This window comes from Tachypleus tridentatus, chromosome 3 (assembly GCF_004210375.1).
Source record: "Tachypleus tridentatus isolate NWPU-2018 chromosome 3, ASM421037v1, whole genome shotgun sequence".
Taxonomy (NCBI): Eukaryota; Metazoa; Arthropoda; class Merostomata; order Xiphosura; family Limulidae; genus Tachypleus; species Tachypleus tridentatus.
This window is the reverse complement of record NC_134827.1, coordinates 18187984-18208456: the sequence shown is the minus strand read 5'-3', so window position 1 is coordinate 18208456 and position 20473 is coordinate 18187984. Positions and strand designations below refer to the sequence as shown.

Below are 20473 nucleotides of genomic sequence, written 5' to 3'. Positions count from 1 at the left end.
AAAGGTTGCGGGTTTCGAATCTTCGTTACATCAAAGATTCTTGCCCTTTCAGTCGTGGTGGCGTTATAATGTCAATCCTACTATTTGTCAGTAAAAGGAATACCCCAAGAGTTGGCGGTGTGTGGCGATGACTAACTGCCTTTCCTCTAGTCTTACACTGCTAAATTAGGGACGGCTAGCGCAGATAGCCGTCGAGTAGCTTTGCGCGAAATTCAAAAACAATTAAAATGTTCGATTTTTTTAACGCTAGTGTACGTGTAGGGCCATCACACATACTTTGTGTTGCCAATGTGTAAAAGTCATGTATTGTCAGTTAATAACTGATTTAAAATATTTTTGTTTTGTTTTATTAGTTTAATTATTTAAGGTATTTAAATAAAATGTAACTTCTCTTCCTAGCTAAAATTGTGACTTCTTTCCTGTGACTTTATTTCATATCACCGTGTAGATAACACAAGGTTAGGTTTAGGTTTAAAATAAAACGGACACTTTTCTTACTTATTATATTTAATATTGTAAATTATTTTGATGAAATTTTGCAAATATGCACTCAGCGAGATGCAGGTGCCCTCGTCGTCGAACAGGACGTTAGAAGGCTGCATATTAAAATAACCTTCAAGAGTGTTTTTCACATATAATGTTACTACCTAGTGGATCAGCGGTATGTCTGCGGAATTACAACGCTAAAAATGGGGTTTCGATACCCTTGGTGTGCAGAGCACAGATAGTCCATTGCGCAGCTTTATGCTTAATTCCAAACACAAACTTATATTATTTGTCTACCTAACGACTTTTTTTTTTATATCTTACGCATTATTGACTAGAACGGCGTGTAATAGTTTTAATATTTGAGAATAAATATAACTGTCTTTCGTCATTATTTTAAACAGTAAACCGGTTTGATAAGGCCTGTCTGATTCGTAAATCGAATCAATCTCCTTGTTTGACATTATATACGTGTTCCAAACTATTATTTTACCAAGTATGTAAAGTATGGATGACTGTCGATTTATCACGTCGGGGAAAACATTTCGCGCGTGAAGCCAAAGAGGTTCAGAATGTTTTATTCATGAACACGCGCTTGCTGATCTACTTAAATATTGTTTGAGAGAAAAAAGAAAAGGACTAAAGATATTGCGTTTTAGGTTTGAGGTTTTTTTTTTTATTTCTTAGAAGCCGTAGTAGAAGATATTATTGTCTTATTCATATGAATATTTACAAATTGGCAAAAAGGTATAGCATTCTCCTTTAATTAAAAAAACAAATGCACCGTTTTCTTTATCAGTTGACGATTAAAAATTAAATACTAACCGCCTCATAAAACGTTTGCGATTAAATTAATATATTGTATCAATAATGTACTTCTTTAAATACTGGAATTTTAGAATAATATTTTTGTTTGTTTTTGAATTTCGCGCAAAGCTACACGAACGCTGTCTGCGCTAGCCGTCCCCAATTTAGAAGTTTAAGACTACAGGGAAGGCAGCTAGTCATCACCACCCACCACCAACTCTTGGGCTACTCTTTTACCAACGAATAGTGGGATCGATCGCAACATTATAACGCATTTACGGCTGAAAGGGCGATGATGTTTGGTGTGACGGGGACTCGAACCCACGACTCGTAAAGACCGAAGCCTTCTAAGTCCACTTGTCTCAGGCCTAATATAGTTAAGCTTTTATTAATTACGGGGTATATCCGATAAAGAGAGTGTGTGTGTATGTGTGCGTTTTGCAACAAAGTTACATTGGGCTATCTGCTGAGTCCATCGAGGGGAATCGAACCCCTGATAAAGAGAGAAATTTGTGTACACTTTTTGCTTTAATTAAGCTTGGGTTAAACTTTACGGTACTTAATATTATCAGTAAATAAACCTACAATGTTGTTCTGAGACTAAAAGTTAGAACTTTAAAAAAACACTGATTAGCTTTTAATATATTGTTGTACAAAATGTCTAATGAAGTATGTTTGTATCCAGCATTTTCAGAACAGACAAAAGAACCCTAAAATTTATTATATTTTCCTATTATTTTTGGACAAATATAAATTCAACTAATTAAAAGCGTAAATGACAAAACTAAATATTTTGATTTACTGTTTAATGACTTTATCTTCATTTCCAAAAAAAAAAATTGAGTTTTCAACAGCAGATTAAAAGATCTAAAATAATAAGATGGAACAAATTTGTTTTTTGTTAAGCACAAAACTACAAAAAAGGCTATCTATGCTCCCCACTAGTATCGAAACCCGGTTTCTAGCAGTAGAGACATATTACTCTTCCACTGGGGGAAAGCGGAAGCATGGAATAAGAGGATATATTGTATTTGAGCGGAATCCCCTTGAAACATTTACAAGCCACATAGAAATAATCGAAACGGGATAGGAAACAAAAAAGAATATGATTTATGTTTAAAAGAAAACCTAGTTAAAGTATAGATGTGTTGGCAGATAGCAATACATCTATAGAATGCATACATTCGCATATATTTGTGTTAGGTGTGTGTTTAGCGTATTATGAGGTATGCCTGTTGTCAACTTATATTTGTTTTGTATGCGTATGTTTAACTCACATTTATAACATGCGTGTATTCCGCTTAGCCGTTATACAAGTTGAAACAATGTCAGACGAAAAGACACAGAAACGTGAAATTTAAACAATGTCAGACGAAAAGACACAGAAACGTGAAATTTAAACAATGTCAGACGAAAAGACACAGAAACGTAAAATTTAAACTATGTCAGACGAAAAGACACAGAAACGTGAAATTTAAACAATGTCAGACGAAAAGACACATAAACGTGAAATTTAAACTATGTCAGACGAAAAGACACAGAAACGTGAAAATATCAAACTTGTGCACGAAATAAAACCATTGCAATTGTAAAACACTTGTATTCTCTCTTCCTTAGGGTTACTTTAAAGTCTTGTTTATTGCTAAGCGCAAGTATACGCAAACGCTATCTGTGCTCTGCCCACCACGGGTATCGAAACCCGGTTTATAGCAGTATAATTCTGCTGTGCCACAAGGAGTGGTTTTTTTTCTTTACTGACCATAACTGGCAACTTGAAGAATATTTAATCGATAGCCAGCGTATTTTTTATGTTAATTCTCAAGAATTCTTCTTTGTGAATAAAATTTCTGATTTTTAAATCTGTTAGTAAAATATTTTTTTAGCCTTTTGAAGGAAATTAAAAGTAGAGTAGTAACAAATTGTGGAGTTTATATGTTAGTTATAAGTCTACGAACAGTTAAAATTTAGATATTTCACGTTCTATAGCTATGGATGCAAGTTATGTTGAAACCATTAAATATATGTATGTTCGTGTATAAACTAGTTTAATACTACAAAATATCACGTCTACACCCGTAGCATAACGGTATGTCTACTGTCTTACAACGATATCCTTGGTAGGTGGAGTAGGTGTCGCTTTATGATTAATAACAAACGATAATCCATTCCAACTGCGGTCGTTCTTTTGAAATATTAATATTTTGTTTGTTATTTACTGTTGCTTCCCAAAAATATTTCATAAAGTAATTTATCTGAATAAAGAAGTGGGGCACAGGAAACCCAAATGTTCGAAAATAAAACTACAGTAAACGTTTTTGAGGTATTTTTTGTGGGCGTTAGACAGTTTCTTGCGCATAAGGTTATAAATGTCTGATTCTCTAGTTGTTGAAACTATTAGGTGACCTATGTTATTTTGATTTGTTTCCGCATTGTGGCGCTGTCATGCTTATGATGACGTTGACAAACGAAGTGTAGCAGTTCGGAAGAAGAATGGGATGGTTTGTTTAGTTTATGTGTTGTGCTACATCTGACAGACGGGTGTGTATTCATATATATATTATAGTTATATCACGGATATTTATCTAATACTCTTAATTAATTAATAATTAATTCCCATTTTTAATTATTGTACCTTGTGTTAACTGTGTCTCGCGTTTCTTCCACAAGTTTCAGACAAAATCAACAGTTATGCTCCTATTTGCTAAGGCTGATACTTTCCTTTGAATAAGTAAGCCTATCGACTGATAAATTGTATGTAGGTAAGATAAATTACCAATTAATTATACCTTTCCGAATTCTGGTATGTTTGTTTAGCGATTACCTCAAAGAAAATTTAACGTTGTACAACCGCTCGATTAATGCATTAAACGTTTTTTAAAATTATTTAGTGGCCTAATTTATTTTGATTATGCAAAAAAAGTTAATATAATTTTGTCTGGTGGTAGTAAATAACAAGCAATTTAACCATTTATATAACTTTCCACGAAATCAATCCCCCAATATTAAAAAACAAACAAACATGTCCATGGTTCATCAGCAATAATATCAAGTTAGTATATTTTATCAGTTCAAGAACTAGGACCATAGAAGGGGGAAAAATGGTGAGAAAATCTTTTCAAAATTTCTTCTGCCCTGACAAAAAACAGAGACGGGAAGGGCTTGTTTATTCGTTTTTTGAATCTTGCGCAAAGCTACACGAGGGCTATCTGCGCTAGCTGTCCTTAATTTAGCACTGTAAGATTAGAGGGAAGGCAGCGAGTTATCACCACCGACCGCCAATTTTTAGGGTACTCCTTTACCAACGAATAGTGGGATTGGCCGTCATATTATAACGCCACCACGGCTAAAAAAGCGAGCATGTTTGGTGCGACGGGAATTCGAACCCGCGACCCTTAGATTACGAGTCGAACGGCTTAACCCACCTGGTCATGCCGGGCCGGAAGGGGGCGAGAGAGTGATCAAGGACAATGCCTCACCGAGCAAAAAGTACAAACTTCATGGCATGTTTTTATTGCTTATATTTATTTCTTAAATTTGACTTTACCAAAACTAATCATATAATGTTACAGACTATATTATATACGGTAACACATAGATTATAACACATGGTACAATATACAATAGCACATAGTTTATCACTAGAAGAGTCAGTTGATAATTCATTTCACAGTGTTAATTTAGGATCTAACAGTGTGTCCTACATTGTGCGGGTACTCTTCCATTCTTTTTAGGTCCAGAATTGTAATCTTGGTAAAGTATGTGTGGAGTCGCTTCTGATGCTCAGCAGTGGCACAGTTCTCCTGCACAGTTAGAGTTGATGCTACTTTGTGTTGAGACAAATTGTTTTTATCGCATAAGTAATTTTTGTATTTTTTAATAATTTTTGAAAAATTTTAGTCTCTTGTATTCAACTAAAAATGTGTCTGACAATTGTTTTATAGAAATAGAACCAATTCTTTTAAATGAGATGCCAATTTTATACAACAAAGTGCCGAATTTGTTGCAACAATGTGTAATTTCTCATCTTAAAAAATACAAACTACAATTACATTACCTACCTTGAAACAAACATTCTTTTAAAGTAATTTTCCTGACATAATTAAATTCTTACTTTGAAACAAACAAACCTATAATTGCAACAACAACAAAAACAAACACAGCAAACTTTCGAGATACCTTAATAATAAAAATAAATAGGTAGACTATACACAAATATTTGGGTGAGACATAGTCTTTTTTTCTCAAAAGCTGGTGAGACATTATCCATATCCCGAGAAAGCAAAGACAGTTAGTTATTTTTAAACTGAAGTATGCCATACGTGTGGGCAAGTTATATTTTTCTAAAGTGTGTTTATAATGAAAACATGTTGTATTTTGTAACAGGATTTCTTCGTCGAAGATGTTAAAAAATCAGTGATATTTCTTCCAGAAGGGGAAGAACTGAAAATGTTCGATGTAAAACAAACGATATGCCAAGAGTAGCAAAATCTGGTATTGGGGGTGGAGATTTTGGGCGTGTTCTATGGTTCATCCATAAATGCACTAATGCGTAATATTCGAATTGGAATCGTTGTATATATGCACATAGATTAATAAATCATTTATTTCAAGTTGAATAAACTCTGATCCAACAACTGTTATGGTGTGTGTGTGTGCCTTTTACAACTTGAAAAAAGCGTACATAACACAACAATTGTTGTATCAAATTGTTTCTGTAAGATGTGTTCCGACCACCACTGTGTTTGTTTATATTCCAGTTCTAGACTGAGCGAAACCTGTGATCGGCAATGACTATGACAAATATAGCGTGGTGGGAATAATATTATTATAGATTCTTCTAATTACTGAAATTCACTATGAGACTAGATAAAGAACATAGTGTTTAAAAATGTAATAAACTTAACACGAATGTCTTATGACAAATGAAGTGTAAATAACAGATTGTTTTTGAATTTCGCGCAAAGCTATTCGAGGGCTATCTGCGCTCGCCCTCCCTAGTTTAGCTGTGTAAGACTAGAGGGAAAGCAGCTAGTCATCACCACCCACCGCCAATTCTTGGGCTACTCTTTTAACAACGAATAGTGGGATCGACCACAACTTTATAACGCCCCACGGCTGAATAGGTATGTTTGGTGTGACCGGGATTCGAATCCACGACACTCAGATTACGAGTCGAGTGCCTTAACCACCTGGTCATGCCGGAGCGTGATAGGACAGCTAATGTTATTTCCCTCAGCGTTCGAATATACAAATTACCCTTACACAATAAACACACACCTATCTTACATTGTCATTGTAGGTGTATTGTAACTGTAATTAACTTATATCAAGCATATTTTGGTTAATGTTGCAAACTAAAACATTTTCAGTGGTTTATATTGGTATATGAATTTAAAAGCTTGAGATTTGCATGTTATAAAAACTAAAAGAAATATGAACTTTAAACGAGAAGGGCCCGGCGTGGGACTCGTAATCCGAGGGTCGCGGGTTCGCGCCCACGTCGCGCTAAACATGCTCGCCCTCCCAGCCGTGGGGGTGTATAATTTGACGGTCAATCCCACTATTCGTTGGTAAAAGAGTAGCCCAAGAGTTGGCGGTGGGTGGTGATGACTAGCTGCCTTCCCTCTAGTCTTACACTGCTAAATTAGGGACGGCTAGCACAGATAGCCCTCGAGTAGCTTTGTGCGAAATATTCAAACAAACAAACAAATTAAACGAGAAATTTGCAAAAAGTAAAAATTGTCTTTGAGTTATAAATATTTTATATTATTTTTAAATCGTACAAAATTTATTTTGTAAATTTAGATTTAATACAAACATTTGCAAACCAAAACAAAAGTAATTTAAGGAGAGACAGCTCATATTTTCCAGAATATGACACCCTTTTAATTGTTTGTTTTTGAATTTCGCGCAAAGCTACCTGAGAGCAATCTGCGCTAGCCATCCCTAATTTAGCAGTATAAGGTTAGAGGAAAGGCAGCTAGTCATCACTATTCACCGCCAACTCTTGGGTTACTCTTTTACCAACGAATAGTGGGATAAACCGTACGTTATAACGCCGTCAAGGCTGAAAGAGCGAGCATGTTTGGTGTGACGAGGATTCTAACTCGCGACTTTCAGATACGAGTCAAGTACCCTAACCACCTGGCCATGCCGGACCCACACTTGTAATATCTGCTTTGAAATAAATCATGCCAAATAAATAATGGTGATTTTTTGTTGAAGAACTGGAAATAATACAGCACAAAAAAGCAATGTCATTCAAAAGTATAATAAAATGTATGTATTAATATCAAATTTTGGATTTAAAATACTTCCAATTGTACTCGCTCTCATATAGTCTGACTAAAAGTGAAAGTGACATTTTTTCACACTCTCATTTCACTCTGAATTAATCGGAATTTAATTTCTAGTTTTCAAACTGACTTTCCAAACAGGCCTTTCACTACTGGTACTGCCTATAGTGAGGTTTTGTTTCTTTGTGACAGGCGAAATACTCGCCCAAGAAGAAACCCAGTGTATAAAGAACCTGATTATTGATTAACAACGTATCTAGACGAGACACTTTTTTTTCTTGCGTCAGTAATCTGTCATGTTAAACTAATAACGTGAAGACTACGTGTACATGTTACATACGATACCAGACAATGAAATATGTTTTTTTTTATATTATTAGAAGCTTTGGTAGATGGCGATTAGATAAAAAAGGAGAAAATTCGTTTAAACACAAAAAGGTAAGTAATATGTAAGTAATGCAGTATTGTGCTTAAATGTATATTAATATAAACTGAAATTCGAATTAAATGAAACATTCTGTAAACAAACAAGTTTTGTTTAGTGAATTTTGTGCAAAGCTTCACGAGGGCTATCAGCGCTAACAGTCCCTTATTTAACAGTGTAAGACAAGAGAGAAGGCAGCTAGTAATTACTACCCACAACCAACTCTTAGGTTACCCTTTTACCAATTAACAGTGGGATTGACCGAACATTATAACGCCCCCACGGCTGAAAGGGTGAGTATGTTTGGTGTGACGGAGATTCGAAATTCGTGACCCTCAGATAGCGAGTCAAGCGCCCTAACCACATGACTATGCCGGGTCTTTCCAATCCGTCATTACCAAATTAGAAACGGCTATGCGCATTTCGCTGTATAGCTTTGTGTGACATTTTAAAACAAAACAAAAACAAACGTAAGAGATGAGTAACAATTACTTATATTAAGCTTAGGAAACAATTGTAACAGGATAAAAAGTAATCAAAATTAAACACATTTTGACTTTACTCGCTCATTTTTATAACTGAATATAAACGGATGAAATAAACTACTGGAGGTAAATGACGTAGTTTTAAATCATCTAACTGTCTGTTGCATAGTTTTGTTCTTGTGTCTTCTTTCATCTGATTATGCAGAAGGTTGAGTGAATTATGTTAAAATTATTTTAAATAAGGAAATCACTCTGTCACGTAATAACTCTAACCGATACAAAGTTGTGGTGGATTGGAATGTATAAGAACTGCATTTTGACATTAGTTTGTGTTTAGTAGGCAGTGCAGTATCACCGAAAATTTGTCCTTTAGGGAAAAAACATGTAACAATCTTTTCAGGTGCAGAAAAATAAAGATTTTTCATATCTGGAATTTAGAATCTCCAAGACGGGAATTTTCATTCTACTTCATGACACTGAAAAACAAAGGTTTACGGATCAACTTGAGAACCCAGGACCACCTAGAACGGTATCTGCTAGAAGTCGTACCCCAGATATAGTAAGCAAAGTGTGGCGTTTTGTAACAGGTGATAAAACGTAAACACAAAGATTAGTGGCAGTACTTCATTCAAGAAGACGTAATTAATTAACAAGGATCCCTGTTTGGAGATCTTGCACAAGTTGCTTCTACTACATATTCATTCACAGTCACACACCTCAAGCAGTTGGAAAAAGAAACGTGTATTCATGCTATTTCTTACGAACGCGTATGGGGCAAGTAACCGAACGCAACGTCTGTGAATTTCTTAGTGATCGAACTTTGGAAACATTCGTTGGAATACCGTCATTTTCCTGCACTACATTAATTATGGAAAGTATCAGGAAAGAATGGCATGATTTGAACATAACAGCCTTTCATAATAAAAAACTGTTGCAGGGCTATTGTTAAGATACACAGTCGTCGGATAGGATACGATTGAACGTGGTAACATGAAACGTAAAGACGTGATAAAGCCTCAAAATTGTTTTAATATAACGTGCTCAACTGCTGTACATTCTTCCACTTTACTTACGTTGTAATTATAAAACTGTAAGTAATTGAAGAAGTGAAAAATTTAAGGACCAAAAAAAAAGTTCCTTCTTTAACGATGAAACTTTAGTTCAAGCTATATTTTAAGTTTTCTTATCTGGGACATGTTTCAGTAAAATGACTTTTAAATGTGCAAAGTTGTCATCTTTATCACCATCCAATAAATTACGAGGTTTCTCGGAATTCTTTCTACTTTCACGTTAAAAATATTCAAGTGTTTTTTTACATAGATGTGATTCTTTACTCACATCGTTTGCAGTTATTTACCGATATCTCTTTACAATTATAACGACCAAGTAGATTCTGATTCTATTTAGCTCTACAGTATAAACAATTCTGACGATACGAAGCAACAGATATGGCAAGAAAATGACAACACTGATTTCTAATTATACCTGACATTGTTATTAAGCCTTTTGTAATAGGACAACCCACTTAAGTTTTAAGCAACTTGACATCCCTAGAATTTTTAATGGATTTCTCCATCTTTGGCTGTTAAAGGACTTTACTAATCAAAGAGATAATCCATGGAAAAAACAAAACAATAGATCAAATGAAGTCCAACTTTCTTCTTTACACATGCTTATTTCTATTTATTTTTTATTGAGGATTTTTATTTACTATCCAAAAATAATTTTACTCCCTATTTGGATTAAATGACTTCAACTTAAGCATCTTGCCCTTGACTGAGTCCCTTTTAAGAGTTGCTAATTAGACTCCAAATAATCTAGCTTATAATATGGAAAAACATGCTCCAAATTCATCGTGTCACCAATGGCAAAATTACCTTCACGTTTTAACTGTTAAGCGAGTTTATTTGTAGAAGTGGAACCTCAAAAATGAATAAAAAAATTGATTGAAGACTTTAAATCCATTTGATATAAAGCAATTCAACATTAGCTCGATTCGTTCTGAATATTCACATGCCAGTTTCAGAGGATTCTACTCCTGTACCTACCTACCCCTCTTGAAAAGGTATATTTTAGCCTTCCCACATTGTAGTTAAAAACTAATATACCCTGCAACCCTACTGTTATGTGGGTCTTTTTTCTGCATAATCTGAGGGATACGGGTCGAAATCCTCATCACACAAAACATGTTTGTCCTTTCATCTGTCAATCCCATTATTCGTTGGTAAAGGAGTACCCCAATAATCGGCGGCGGGTGGTGATAACTAGCTGCTTTCATTCTAGTCTAATACTGCGAAATTAGGGACTGCTAGCGCATGCAACCCTAGAATAGTTTTGCGTAAAATTCAAAACAAAGAGATAAGAAAGCTTCATGCCATGCAGAAAGTCTGCATGAAGCTTTCTTATTAACGCCCCCCTGTAAGTACAGCGGTAAGGCAACAGACTTACAACGCTACAATCAGGGGTTCGATTCCCCTCGGTGGGCTCAGCAGATAGCTCGATATAGCTTTGCTATAAGAAACACACACATTCTTATTAACATACATTTTGGGCCTGACATGGCTCGGTTTGCTGGTTAGGGTTCCCGACTTGCAATCTGCAGGGCACAGGTTCGAATCCTGTCATCAAACATACTCGCCCTTTCAGCCGTGGGAGCGTTATAATATTACGGCCAATCCCACTATTCGTTGGTAAAAGAGTAGCCCAAGAGTTGGCAGTGGGTGGTGATGACTAGCTGCCTTCCCTCTGATCTTACACTGCTAAATTAGGGACGGCTAGCGCAGATAGCTCTCGGGTAGCTTTGCGCGAAATTCAAAAACAAACAAATAAACAAAGTTTACAATGTAATTATTGATCTTTTTAGAATTAGTTTGACGATGTATCTGTTTCTTTCACAGCTGTTTAAGATACTATATCTTACACACTTTCTTAGATTAAACTGAAACAGCACAATTTAATGAATAAATATCTGAAAACGTCTTAAGTACAAACTTTACTTTCATCAACATGTTGAAAATAGCTGTTTTTTATATTCAGTATCTGGACCAGTTTTAACTAATTTAAACGGACATCGAATTAGACATTTATGGTTTTATATTTTAGAATTATCTGTTGTATTTCCTCAAGTTTTTTATTGTTTGAACGGTCTCAGGTTGTTCGAAAGGATGTCTGTATGCTTAGTCTTTCTCGTTAAACAGAGAACGTGATCTGTATATGCTTTTAAAGGACAGCCACGAAGTGCTTTTGAATAAAGAACATTTTGTGTCCGCTTTTCTCTTCAGGTTAATTACGTGAAAGAATTTGGCATTAGTCACAGTGAAGTTGGCTCTGTGTGACACGTCTACGTCTTTTAATTATAAAAAGAAGTTAGCAATAAGCGATTATTTATTTATGCTTAGTTCCTCAATTTGAACTAGATAAAGTATTACAGGTCATCAGCGTAAGGACATATGACTACATACAAAAACTCTTTATTTACAATTATTACATATGAAAAAAATCACTTGTTTCAGAAGAACTCAAATTCACGAGAGTCACGTTTAGAATCATAAATTTTATTCAGAAAAAATTATACACGGTACAGGGCGTTTCAAAAACACTCACAGAAGGTGCTCGGTATGCTTCTAATTATTCTCAGTCAGTCCTATCCAAAATGAAACTATTGCATCTCTTTTGGATAGTGTTAAGTGATCTTTGCAATATTTATCCGCAGTTAATTCAAACCATCAACCTTATATTATTCAAGTAAAGAGAAAAATAGTAAATTAAAAAGTAGTAGTTTGCGAAAAAAACGTTTTTTAATTATACTGTAGCATATGGTACCATAGCTAAACTTTCTCGAACAAACCTTACGGTACTTACGTGTCTCTGGTGGTATTTAGTACAGGTAGAAGTAGATTTTTTTTTTTTAGGTACAGTAATTTTAACTAGGAAGTTTTATTTATTGTTAATATAAACATTTTCTATTTGAGTTATACAAACATCTTAAAATACTTTTTTATCTGGCTTTGTTTAATTTTTTAAGGTATCGTATTTCATAGTTATTTTCAAACGAGTGTTTCATACAAATATATTTTATGTAACGACATCTATATAACGAAAGAGTTTTGTAGAAAAAACGTTCTGTATTTTCATGCTTTCATTCTATGTTTGTTTGTTTTTGAATTTCGCGCAAAGCTATTCAAGGGCTATCTGCGCTAGCCGTCCCTAATTTAGTAGTGTAAGCTAACTCTTGGGCTACTTTTTTACCAACGAATATAGGATTGACTGTACCATTATAACTCCTCCCGGCTGAAAGGACGAACATGTTCGGTGCGACGGGGATTCGAACCCACAACCCTCAGATTCGAACGCCTTAACCCACCTGGCCATACCGGGCCTCATGCTATTAGATCTAGAAAAGTTTAAATGTAACCTTGTAAACCAACGGTATTATATTTTTACTAAGAACACTTTTTTTTTTTTACTTCAGTGTGCAGTTTGTTGTTGTAGTTCATTTATCCATTTAGGGATTAGTTACTTAATCTTGAACTCAACCTATCTGAACTGTCTGTCTTTCTATTGGTTCCTTTGTATAACCGTTTTCATTATTTATGTATTGATGAGCAAAACTTGAACTTTTGAAGCCACCACTTGTATCACACTACCTGCTGGTCAATCAAAATGATAAATTGCGTGCGAAGTAACTAACGTGTCATAGGCCGTTCCTTGCAGCTAGTTCTCAAATAACGAATGCAATTTATAACATCCATTTAATGGTGTATCAGGTACAAGTAAAAGACGAGTGTTGAGTCTAACCCCTCGTTCAACAAAATTACCCACCGCGCAAACGCGGGCAGATGCGTTATTTACTAATATTATTAAATTGGAATGTGTTTATATTTGAATTAAAAAAAAAGATATAAACGGTTGAATATTGGCTGGTGATATTTTCGCATTTATTCCTAAAACTGTAAAAAATAATAAAGTTTTACGTTCCAGGCAAATGGTATAGTTTATTAATTTGCATCATAATACTTAAGAAGGGAAACCTTAGCACAATAAACAGCAACTTCTTTTATAGATATATTTATATACATTTTATTATATCATTGAAAATAATGTGCAAAGTTCAGGTTGTTTGTGTTATCGTACCAGCCTCACTCCGAATAAAGTGTCGTCACAACGTGACATTTATTGGATTTATTCTCATTTATATACAAAAGTTACGGTGAAAAAGGAAAGTTGACTAAGAAATTAAACTGGTAAAAGCGTGAAGTCTCAAAAAATATTTTCAAAAGATATTTAGATGTTGGTGGTATCAAATAAGATCACGTCGTAGAATTAATTGTTTTTCCCTTATAGTATTTTTTAAATATAACTTCGATCTCACTGAATAAATTAAAGTTAAAACGTGCAATTAGATAAGAACAGAAGGAAACATATAAACAGAAAAAAAACAACAACTAAGAAACATTAAATAAAAATTCCAGACAGAGTGGAAAGGTGGAAACCTCAAGGATATTTGTTTGTTTGTTTTGTTTTTGAATTTCGCGCAAAGCTGCAGAGGACTATCTGCGTTAGCCGTCCCTAATTCAGCAGTGTAAGACTAGAGGGAAGGCAGCTGGTCTTCACCACCTACCGCCAACTCTTGGGCTACTCTTTTACCAACGAATAGTGGAATTGACCGTAACATTATAACGCCCCCACGGATGAAAGAGCGAGAATATCTGGTGCAACCGAGATTCGAACCCGCGACCTTCGGATTACGAGTCGAACGCCTTAACCCACCGGGTCCCTTAAGGATATATATAAAGACGTAAGGACTAAGAAATAAGAATAAAAGTATTAAAGCTATAAATTGAAAACATTAAAAAAGGAAATAATGATGACACATAAAAGGAAAAAAATAGTAAGATGGCAAATCAAAGGGAAATGAAAAGAAACTACGAATAAATTTTAAGAACCAGAACCAGGAGATAAAAGACGGTAAAAGTAAATAGAGAGTGGATTGCAGACAAGTTGAATGATAAAGACTGAAATGCAAATGTAAAAATATTTCTTTTTGAGTTAGAAGGTTTATAAAAAACGATGATATTGGTGAATTATGAAAGAGTGATGAACAGTGTCGTAAATATGATTCAAAACAGGTGTATTAGAATAATACATTGGCGATGAAAACTTAGTATATAGGTGATAATCATAGATAAAACATAAGGCTGAGGAAATACAGGTTCGAATAAGTAATAATAACGAAACTGTGAAAAAAGGTTTAAAACGTGAACTTTGAAGCTTAACCAACGGATGAATAAGTTTATAATAAAAGAAACCAGCATTGAGTATTTCAATGAGAATTCAAATAAAGGGGATTATATATAGAATATTAAATAACTGAACAATTTCTCATCTTGTTTGGGATTCGTTTTAAATACAGAAAAAAATCAAACTACCTTTTATGTTACAAATGAGAAGCTAACTGACTCATATAAATAAAATACAACCGTAAACATGTATATGTGCTTAAGAATTTGGATGTTTATGCATACAAACAAATATCTTCATATCTGCTGTTTGAGGATTCTGGGTCAGTAAACACTGTATTTAATTAAGTGATCGATGTCTGATCCGTTTTTTTTTTCGTATTAATAACTTTTGATAGCAGATTTCTGGCATTTCAGAGAAATCACACGTGTACTTAGTAAACAATGGTTCTGTAAATAAATCACGTGTTCTTAGTTAACCATGATTTCATAAATAAATCACACGTGCACTTAGTAAATAAGACATTATTCTATAAAGGAACACATGTGTACCTAGCAAATACTATATGACTCCATAAATAAACTAGGTGTACTAAATAAACCGAATATTGCTCCATGGTCCAATAAACAAACCATGTTGTACTTAGTAAGCCAGATATGTTTCTATAAACACCGTATATTTTTAATAAATAAAATAATATTCTATGAACAAACCAAATTTGTAATTATATGATATGAAAAGCAAACAATATGCGCACCTAGTAAACTAAATATCATACCATAAACAAATCATATGAGTACCTGGTAAACCAGATATGGTGCCATAAGCAAATTTTATGAGTGCTTAGTAGTAAACCAGATATAATACCATAAACAAACCATATGAGTACCTAGTCGACCAAATATTGTTCCATATACAAACTATATTTGTGCATATTAAACCTGATATGGTCTCATATTCGGAAAACACTAAAATTTAACTTTTTCTTTGAAGTGATTTTTCGATTTTTAAAACTCTTCATTTGGTTTCAAGGAAGACCTTTTAGTTTATTATTTTAAGGGCATTTTAGGCAGTACGGTGGAGTTTTGGTTTTTGTGGATTACGTTTGCCTGTTTCTAATCAACAAACAAACACTACACAGTTAACGTGAATTCGATCTGAAAAAGGCTTCAATATAGAAATCGAAACGTTGTCCCACTTTTGAAAGACAAGATGCACTTAGTTTTGGAAACTATATTATGTTAATATGTACACGCAATTTACCTGTTTCTGAAAAGTGTTGTTTTTTTCGATATATGTTGTGAAGCTTTAGAGATTTTTTTCTAGTGTTCTGATAAAAGTAAAAAATATTCAGATATTTATGATAATTGAATCTAGTACAACTAACGTGTTAGTGCTTTATTATAATTAAATTTTAGTTACGTTTTTACCATGCCTTGAAATAATCTACGTTTTTTGAGGTTGTTGTTTTTTCTTTTGCTGTTTGATATGTTTATGCGTTACGTTGTGTTAAGTACTTTCATTCAATATTTATTTAATTTATGTAATGATTTTTTATAAACCAGCTTTATCAGTTTATTTTTGTTATCAGTTACTCTTGTACGATATCGTTCCAATTCTTATGATAACTTTTGGTTTAAACGCTTGTTCTTGAAGATGTGTTAAACGCCGTTGATGAATGTGGTCTGCCAACACTTAATAAATTCGTTCTGTTGAAGTGTAATGGACTCACGAAGTCCATGTAACTAGATAAACTTAATGACTATGAGAAGGTTGACAGCTTTCTCAGAATAACAACACTTTCGGAATAGTTTTTTGTTTTTTGAATTTCGTGCAAAGTTACACGAGGGCTGTATGCGCCAGCCGTCCTTAATTTAGTAGTGTAAGACTAAAGGGAAGGCAGCTAGTCATCACCACCCACCGCCAACCCTTGGGCTACTCTTTTACTAACGAACAATGGGATTGACCGTCACATTATAAAGCACCACGGTTGAAAGAGCGAGCATGTTTGATGGGATCTGGATTCGAACCCGCAACCCTCGGATTACGAGTCGAACGCCTTAATCCATCTAGCCATGCCGAGCCAGTTTCAGAAGAACATAAATATCATAGTTAAGAGAAAAAAAAATTAAACACGAAAGTTAATTGTCAAATAACTTAATTAGGGCTCCGGCATGGCCAGGTGGTTAAGGCGCTCGACTCGTAATCTGAGGGTCGCATCAAATATGCTCGCCCTTTCAGCCGTAGGGTCGTTATAATGTGACGGTCAATCCTAGTATTTGTTGGTAAAAGAGTAGCCCAAGATTTGGCGGTGGGTGGTGATTAGTTGCCTTCCCTCTAGACTTACACTGCTAAATTAGGGACGGCTAGCGCAGATAGCCCTCGTGTAGTTTAGCGCGAAATTCAAAAACCAAAACAAACAATAATTTAATTAGAAGCTTAAATAGATTAATGGGATGCTGTTAAATATATAAACAAATAGATATATAGATAGATGACAGTTTTGTTATAACGAGGACACGTGGATAATGGATGTATTTGATATCTAACAGCATATAAAAAGCTAAAACTTGGGCCGTATATCATTTACCAATAGGAGTAGTGACTGTCGGTTTGAAGCTTTGCTGTGCAAAGAGCCTCTAGCGGATCGATCGGAAGCAGATTACGACATTGGGGTTGGAGCTTAAAAGGCCTCGTTGTCACAAATGCCAGTGTCAGAACCGTCGCGCACGCATTCAGAGAGATCTCGATGCATTCCCGCGCTGTCAAGCTGTAGTGCCAAAACAGCAGTTTTACAGGGTGTTTGATGGCATTTTTTGCTGAGGTCTGTAGTGCATTTTCATAAGAGCTTTTGAATTAATTCGTGTCGAGTTTATGGGTGAAAACCGTTTTGTTAGAGCATTCAAACATCAAGCAAGGTAATGGATGCAGTGAGCTGTATTTAATCTCTTTGTGCAGCACTTGTGATGTTTTCTCAAACAAAATACTTTAAAAAGCTGTTAGTATTAATTGAACGTGTTGCGTTCTCAATGCTATACATAAGTTACTGCATGACAGTCTTGTTCAATAGGGTTTTTCTGTTCTGATATTTTATCATTGCCATTGTAGCTTTGTTGCTAAGTAGTGTGTTGTATTTAGCATAACTTTTAATGTAAATTTGAGTTATTGCATAGTGATGGTTCTGACCAGTCTAATTCGGTAATTTATGGTTCGTTGTTGTGAATACATCTTTTAGAATTTTAAGATGTCCCCTCTTATTGGTTAAAAGTATAAAATTTTATGTCTAATATTTAAGTTTGCCAGTTGGTATTTCTGTGTTCATGTTTATATATTATCATCATTTTTATTTTATTAATATCAAAAGTAAAAAAAAAAGTCCTGTTTTCTGTTGTTGTTAAGAGTAAGAAAAATTCAGGAAATAGTTATGTATTTTGATAGCTATGCTCTAACAGCATGCGGAGATACTCAGGTGTTTATCAGTAATCTGTGCTATTAGTTTCACGGTAAATACTGTTTATCATAGTTTTGTTTTAATATGTAATTCGCGTGTGTAACTTTTATTTTGATATTATTCAAGTCAACCTTAGTTTTATTTAGTGAATGAATTTCGTGTTCTTTGACAATATACGCTATTTAGCTAAAAGTTTTATGGTATTATTATTTTCTGTGTAGCCATAATGTGGTCATTGGTGCAGGTAGGGGGCATGACAAGAGACAACTGTAGCGACATCTGCCAGGTTCCTTGTTCCAGATCCAAACATGCCATGTGTGTCACGGATGATGGACTCTTTTATTTACTTGGTGGAAGAAGCGGAAATTTAGCTCTTAAGGATTTTTGGAGGTTTAATCCCAGTAAGCACTTTTCTTAATAAATTTAGATATTTGTTTCACGTCTACCTCATTACACTCCGACTGGGGCAGCGTTTCTTAAATCCAAGGATCCCAAAACCTACCTAGCTTTGCGCGAAATTCAAAAAACAAACAAAACCCTTGAGTAACTTTGCCCGAAATTCAAAATAAACCAAACTATCAGTTCAGAATTATAGACAGCCCTCTGTGTAGCTTTACGCAAAAATTCTAAAACAAACAAATCATTGATTACGGGGAAAAGTATACTTCAGACTGTTCGATTTCAGAACAATAGACTAGATTTTCATTTTTAATGACCTTCCCCTTAGGGTTAAGACTTCTTACCGAAGGTTTAAACTTAAGATTGTTCGCGAACAGTTGAACATTGATACAAACCTAAAACTTCTTTGCTATTAAAAAGACATATTAGCAAAAAAAGAGTGAGAAATAAAATGTTCGAAAAAAAGAATACAATTAGAAAATAGAAGGTACTTTGAAAGATGGGTCGAAGCTGTCCACTTGAGTTTTGTCTTGAGAGAAAGGGCGAGTAATAACAATTTAATGTAATGGTTCTTAATGTTAACAACTTATTCAGATGTCGTAACTTTCAGATTTTTAAAGTTTATCACGGTTACATATTGTTCTGTTATTTGATTCGTATGTCTTGCTGATGTATTTTACCTGTTCTTTCTTCCTATATGATTTCATTTCTTTACTTTTGCTTTATTTATTTCTGTTCTACTTATATATTTCGTCATGTTTCTGGAGTTCCATCAAAGCTGATTATGAATCTCGATGAAATCTCTGCATCGATTTTTCCCTTGGCTCAGCTATTATTTTAGCTTCTCGTCCTTACGGAACGTGACGTTTTACTCAAAGTAACAGTAAAAAAATAAATTGTTACCTTCATTTATTTAACAAAAAATATCTAGATCTCAAAGTATCCCACGTATTCCAAAAGGGTGGGAGTCTGTTTTAAATCTAAACTGAGAACTGTGAGCTTAAATAAGATAAGATTATATTTCAAGAATAAAATTTTGTACATATATATGTATACGTATATACAGTTCTTATTAGTCAAAACCATAATGTTCTCCAGTGGCTGAAAAAAAACCTTTAAGACAAATTTAGGGCGGACACAAAGCTGATAGTCGATTATGTAGATTTATGCTTAAGATCTTAAAACATCAGCTTATGTTTATTCATACTGGAAATATGTCTTAAGCAGTTTTATTAGCCTTATTCACATTTTCAACTAGTATGTGTTGGTTTGTTTTTGCGTGAAGCCACACACCACACATGGGGTTAATGGCCAGGTTAAGTTCAGTAGTTAGCAAACTAGGATAAAAAAACCTCTAATGTAGTACATATATACATTTTATAAACAAGTTGCAGAATATGAAGTGTTTGTTCATATTTCGGCTGTCAATGTTTAGACTGCCTACTATATATCAAACATGAAAACATATTTTCTTGTCACAGATCAAACACGTTAACTTTCAACATAGATAAATATATGGTTTCTGATAACTATACCTTCTTCAGGGACATATATATATATATACTAGGTTTTATGGTTTAAAAGGCAAATAATCGACCTTAAGGTAATTACAAATTATTGGCCTTAAGCTCAGTGCAAATTAGTTTTTTAAGAGTTTGAGAAGAAGATTTTCGCGTGAATTTGTTCCACATTAACTTAGTTGTATTATTGTTGTTCTTGAATATCGCGCAAAGCTACACGAGAGCTATCTGTGCTAGCCGTCCCTAATTTTGCAGAGTAAGACTAGAGGGAAGGCAGCTAGTCGTCACCACCCATCGCCAACGTTTGGGCTACTCTTTTATCAACGAATAGTGAGACTGACCGTCACATTATAACGCTCCCACGG

The 20473-nt window shown here is 34.4% G+C and overlaps 1 protein-coding gene across 2 annotated transcripts in view; it reads left to right on the top strand.

Moving 5' to 3' along the window:
* Positions 1-3769: 3769 nt before the first annotated feature.
* The window catches only part of LOC143246463 (uncharacterized), a 58454-nt gene continuing 41750 nt past the window's right edge, over positions 3770-20473 (top strand). The window contains exons 1-2 of one of the 2 annotated variants that reach the window (XM_076493208.1): positions 3770-3831; positions 18411-18590. In XM_076493208.1, the coding sequence (XP_076349323.1) occupies positions 18416-18590 (175 nt within the window). In that variant the 5' untranslated portion in view covers positions 3770-3831; positions 18411-18415. Of the gene's footprint in view, positions 3832-17437; positions 17657-18410; positions 18591-20473 lie in introns of those variants that run through there. The other variant, XM_076493207.1, reaches the window with a different exon arrangement.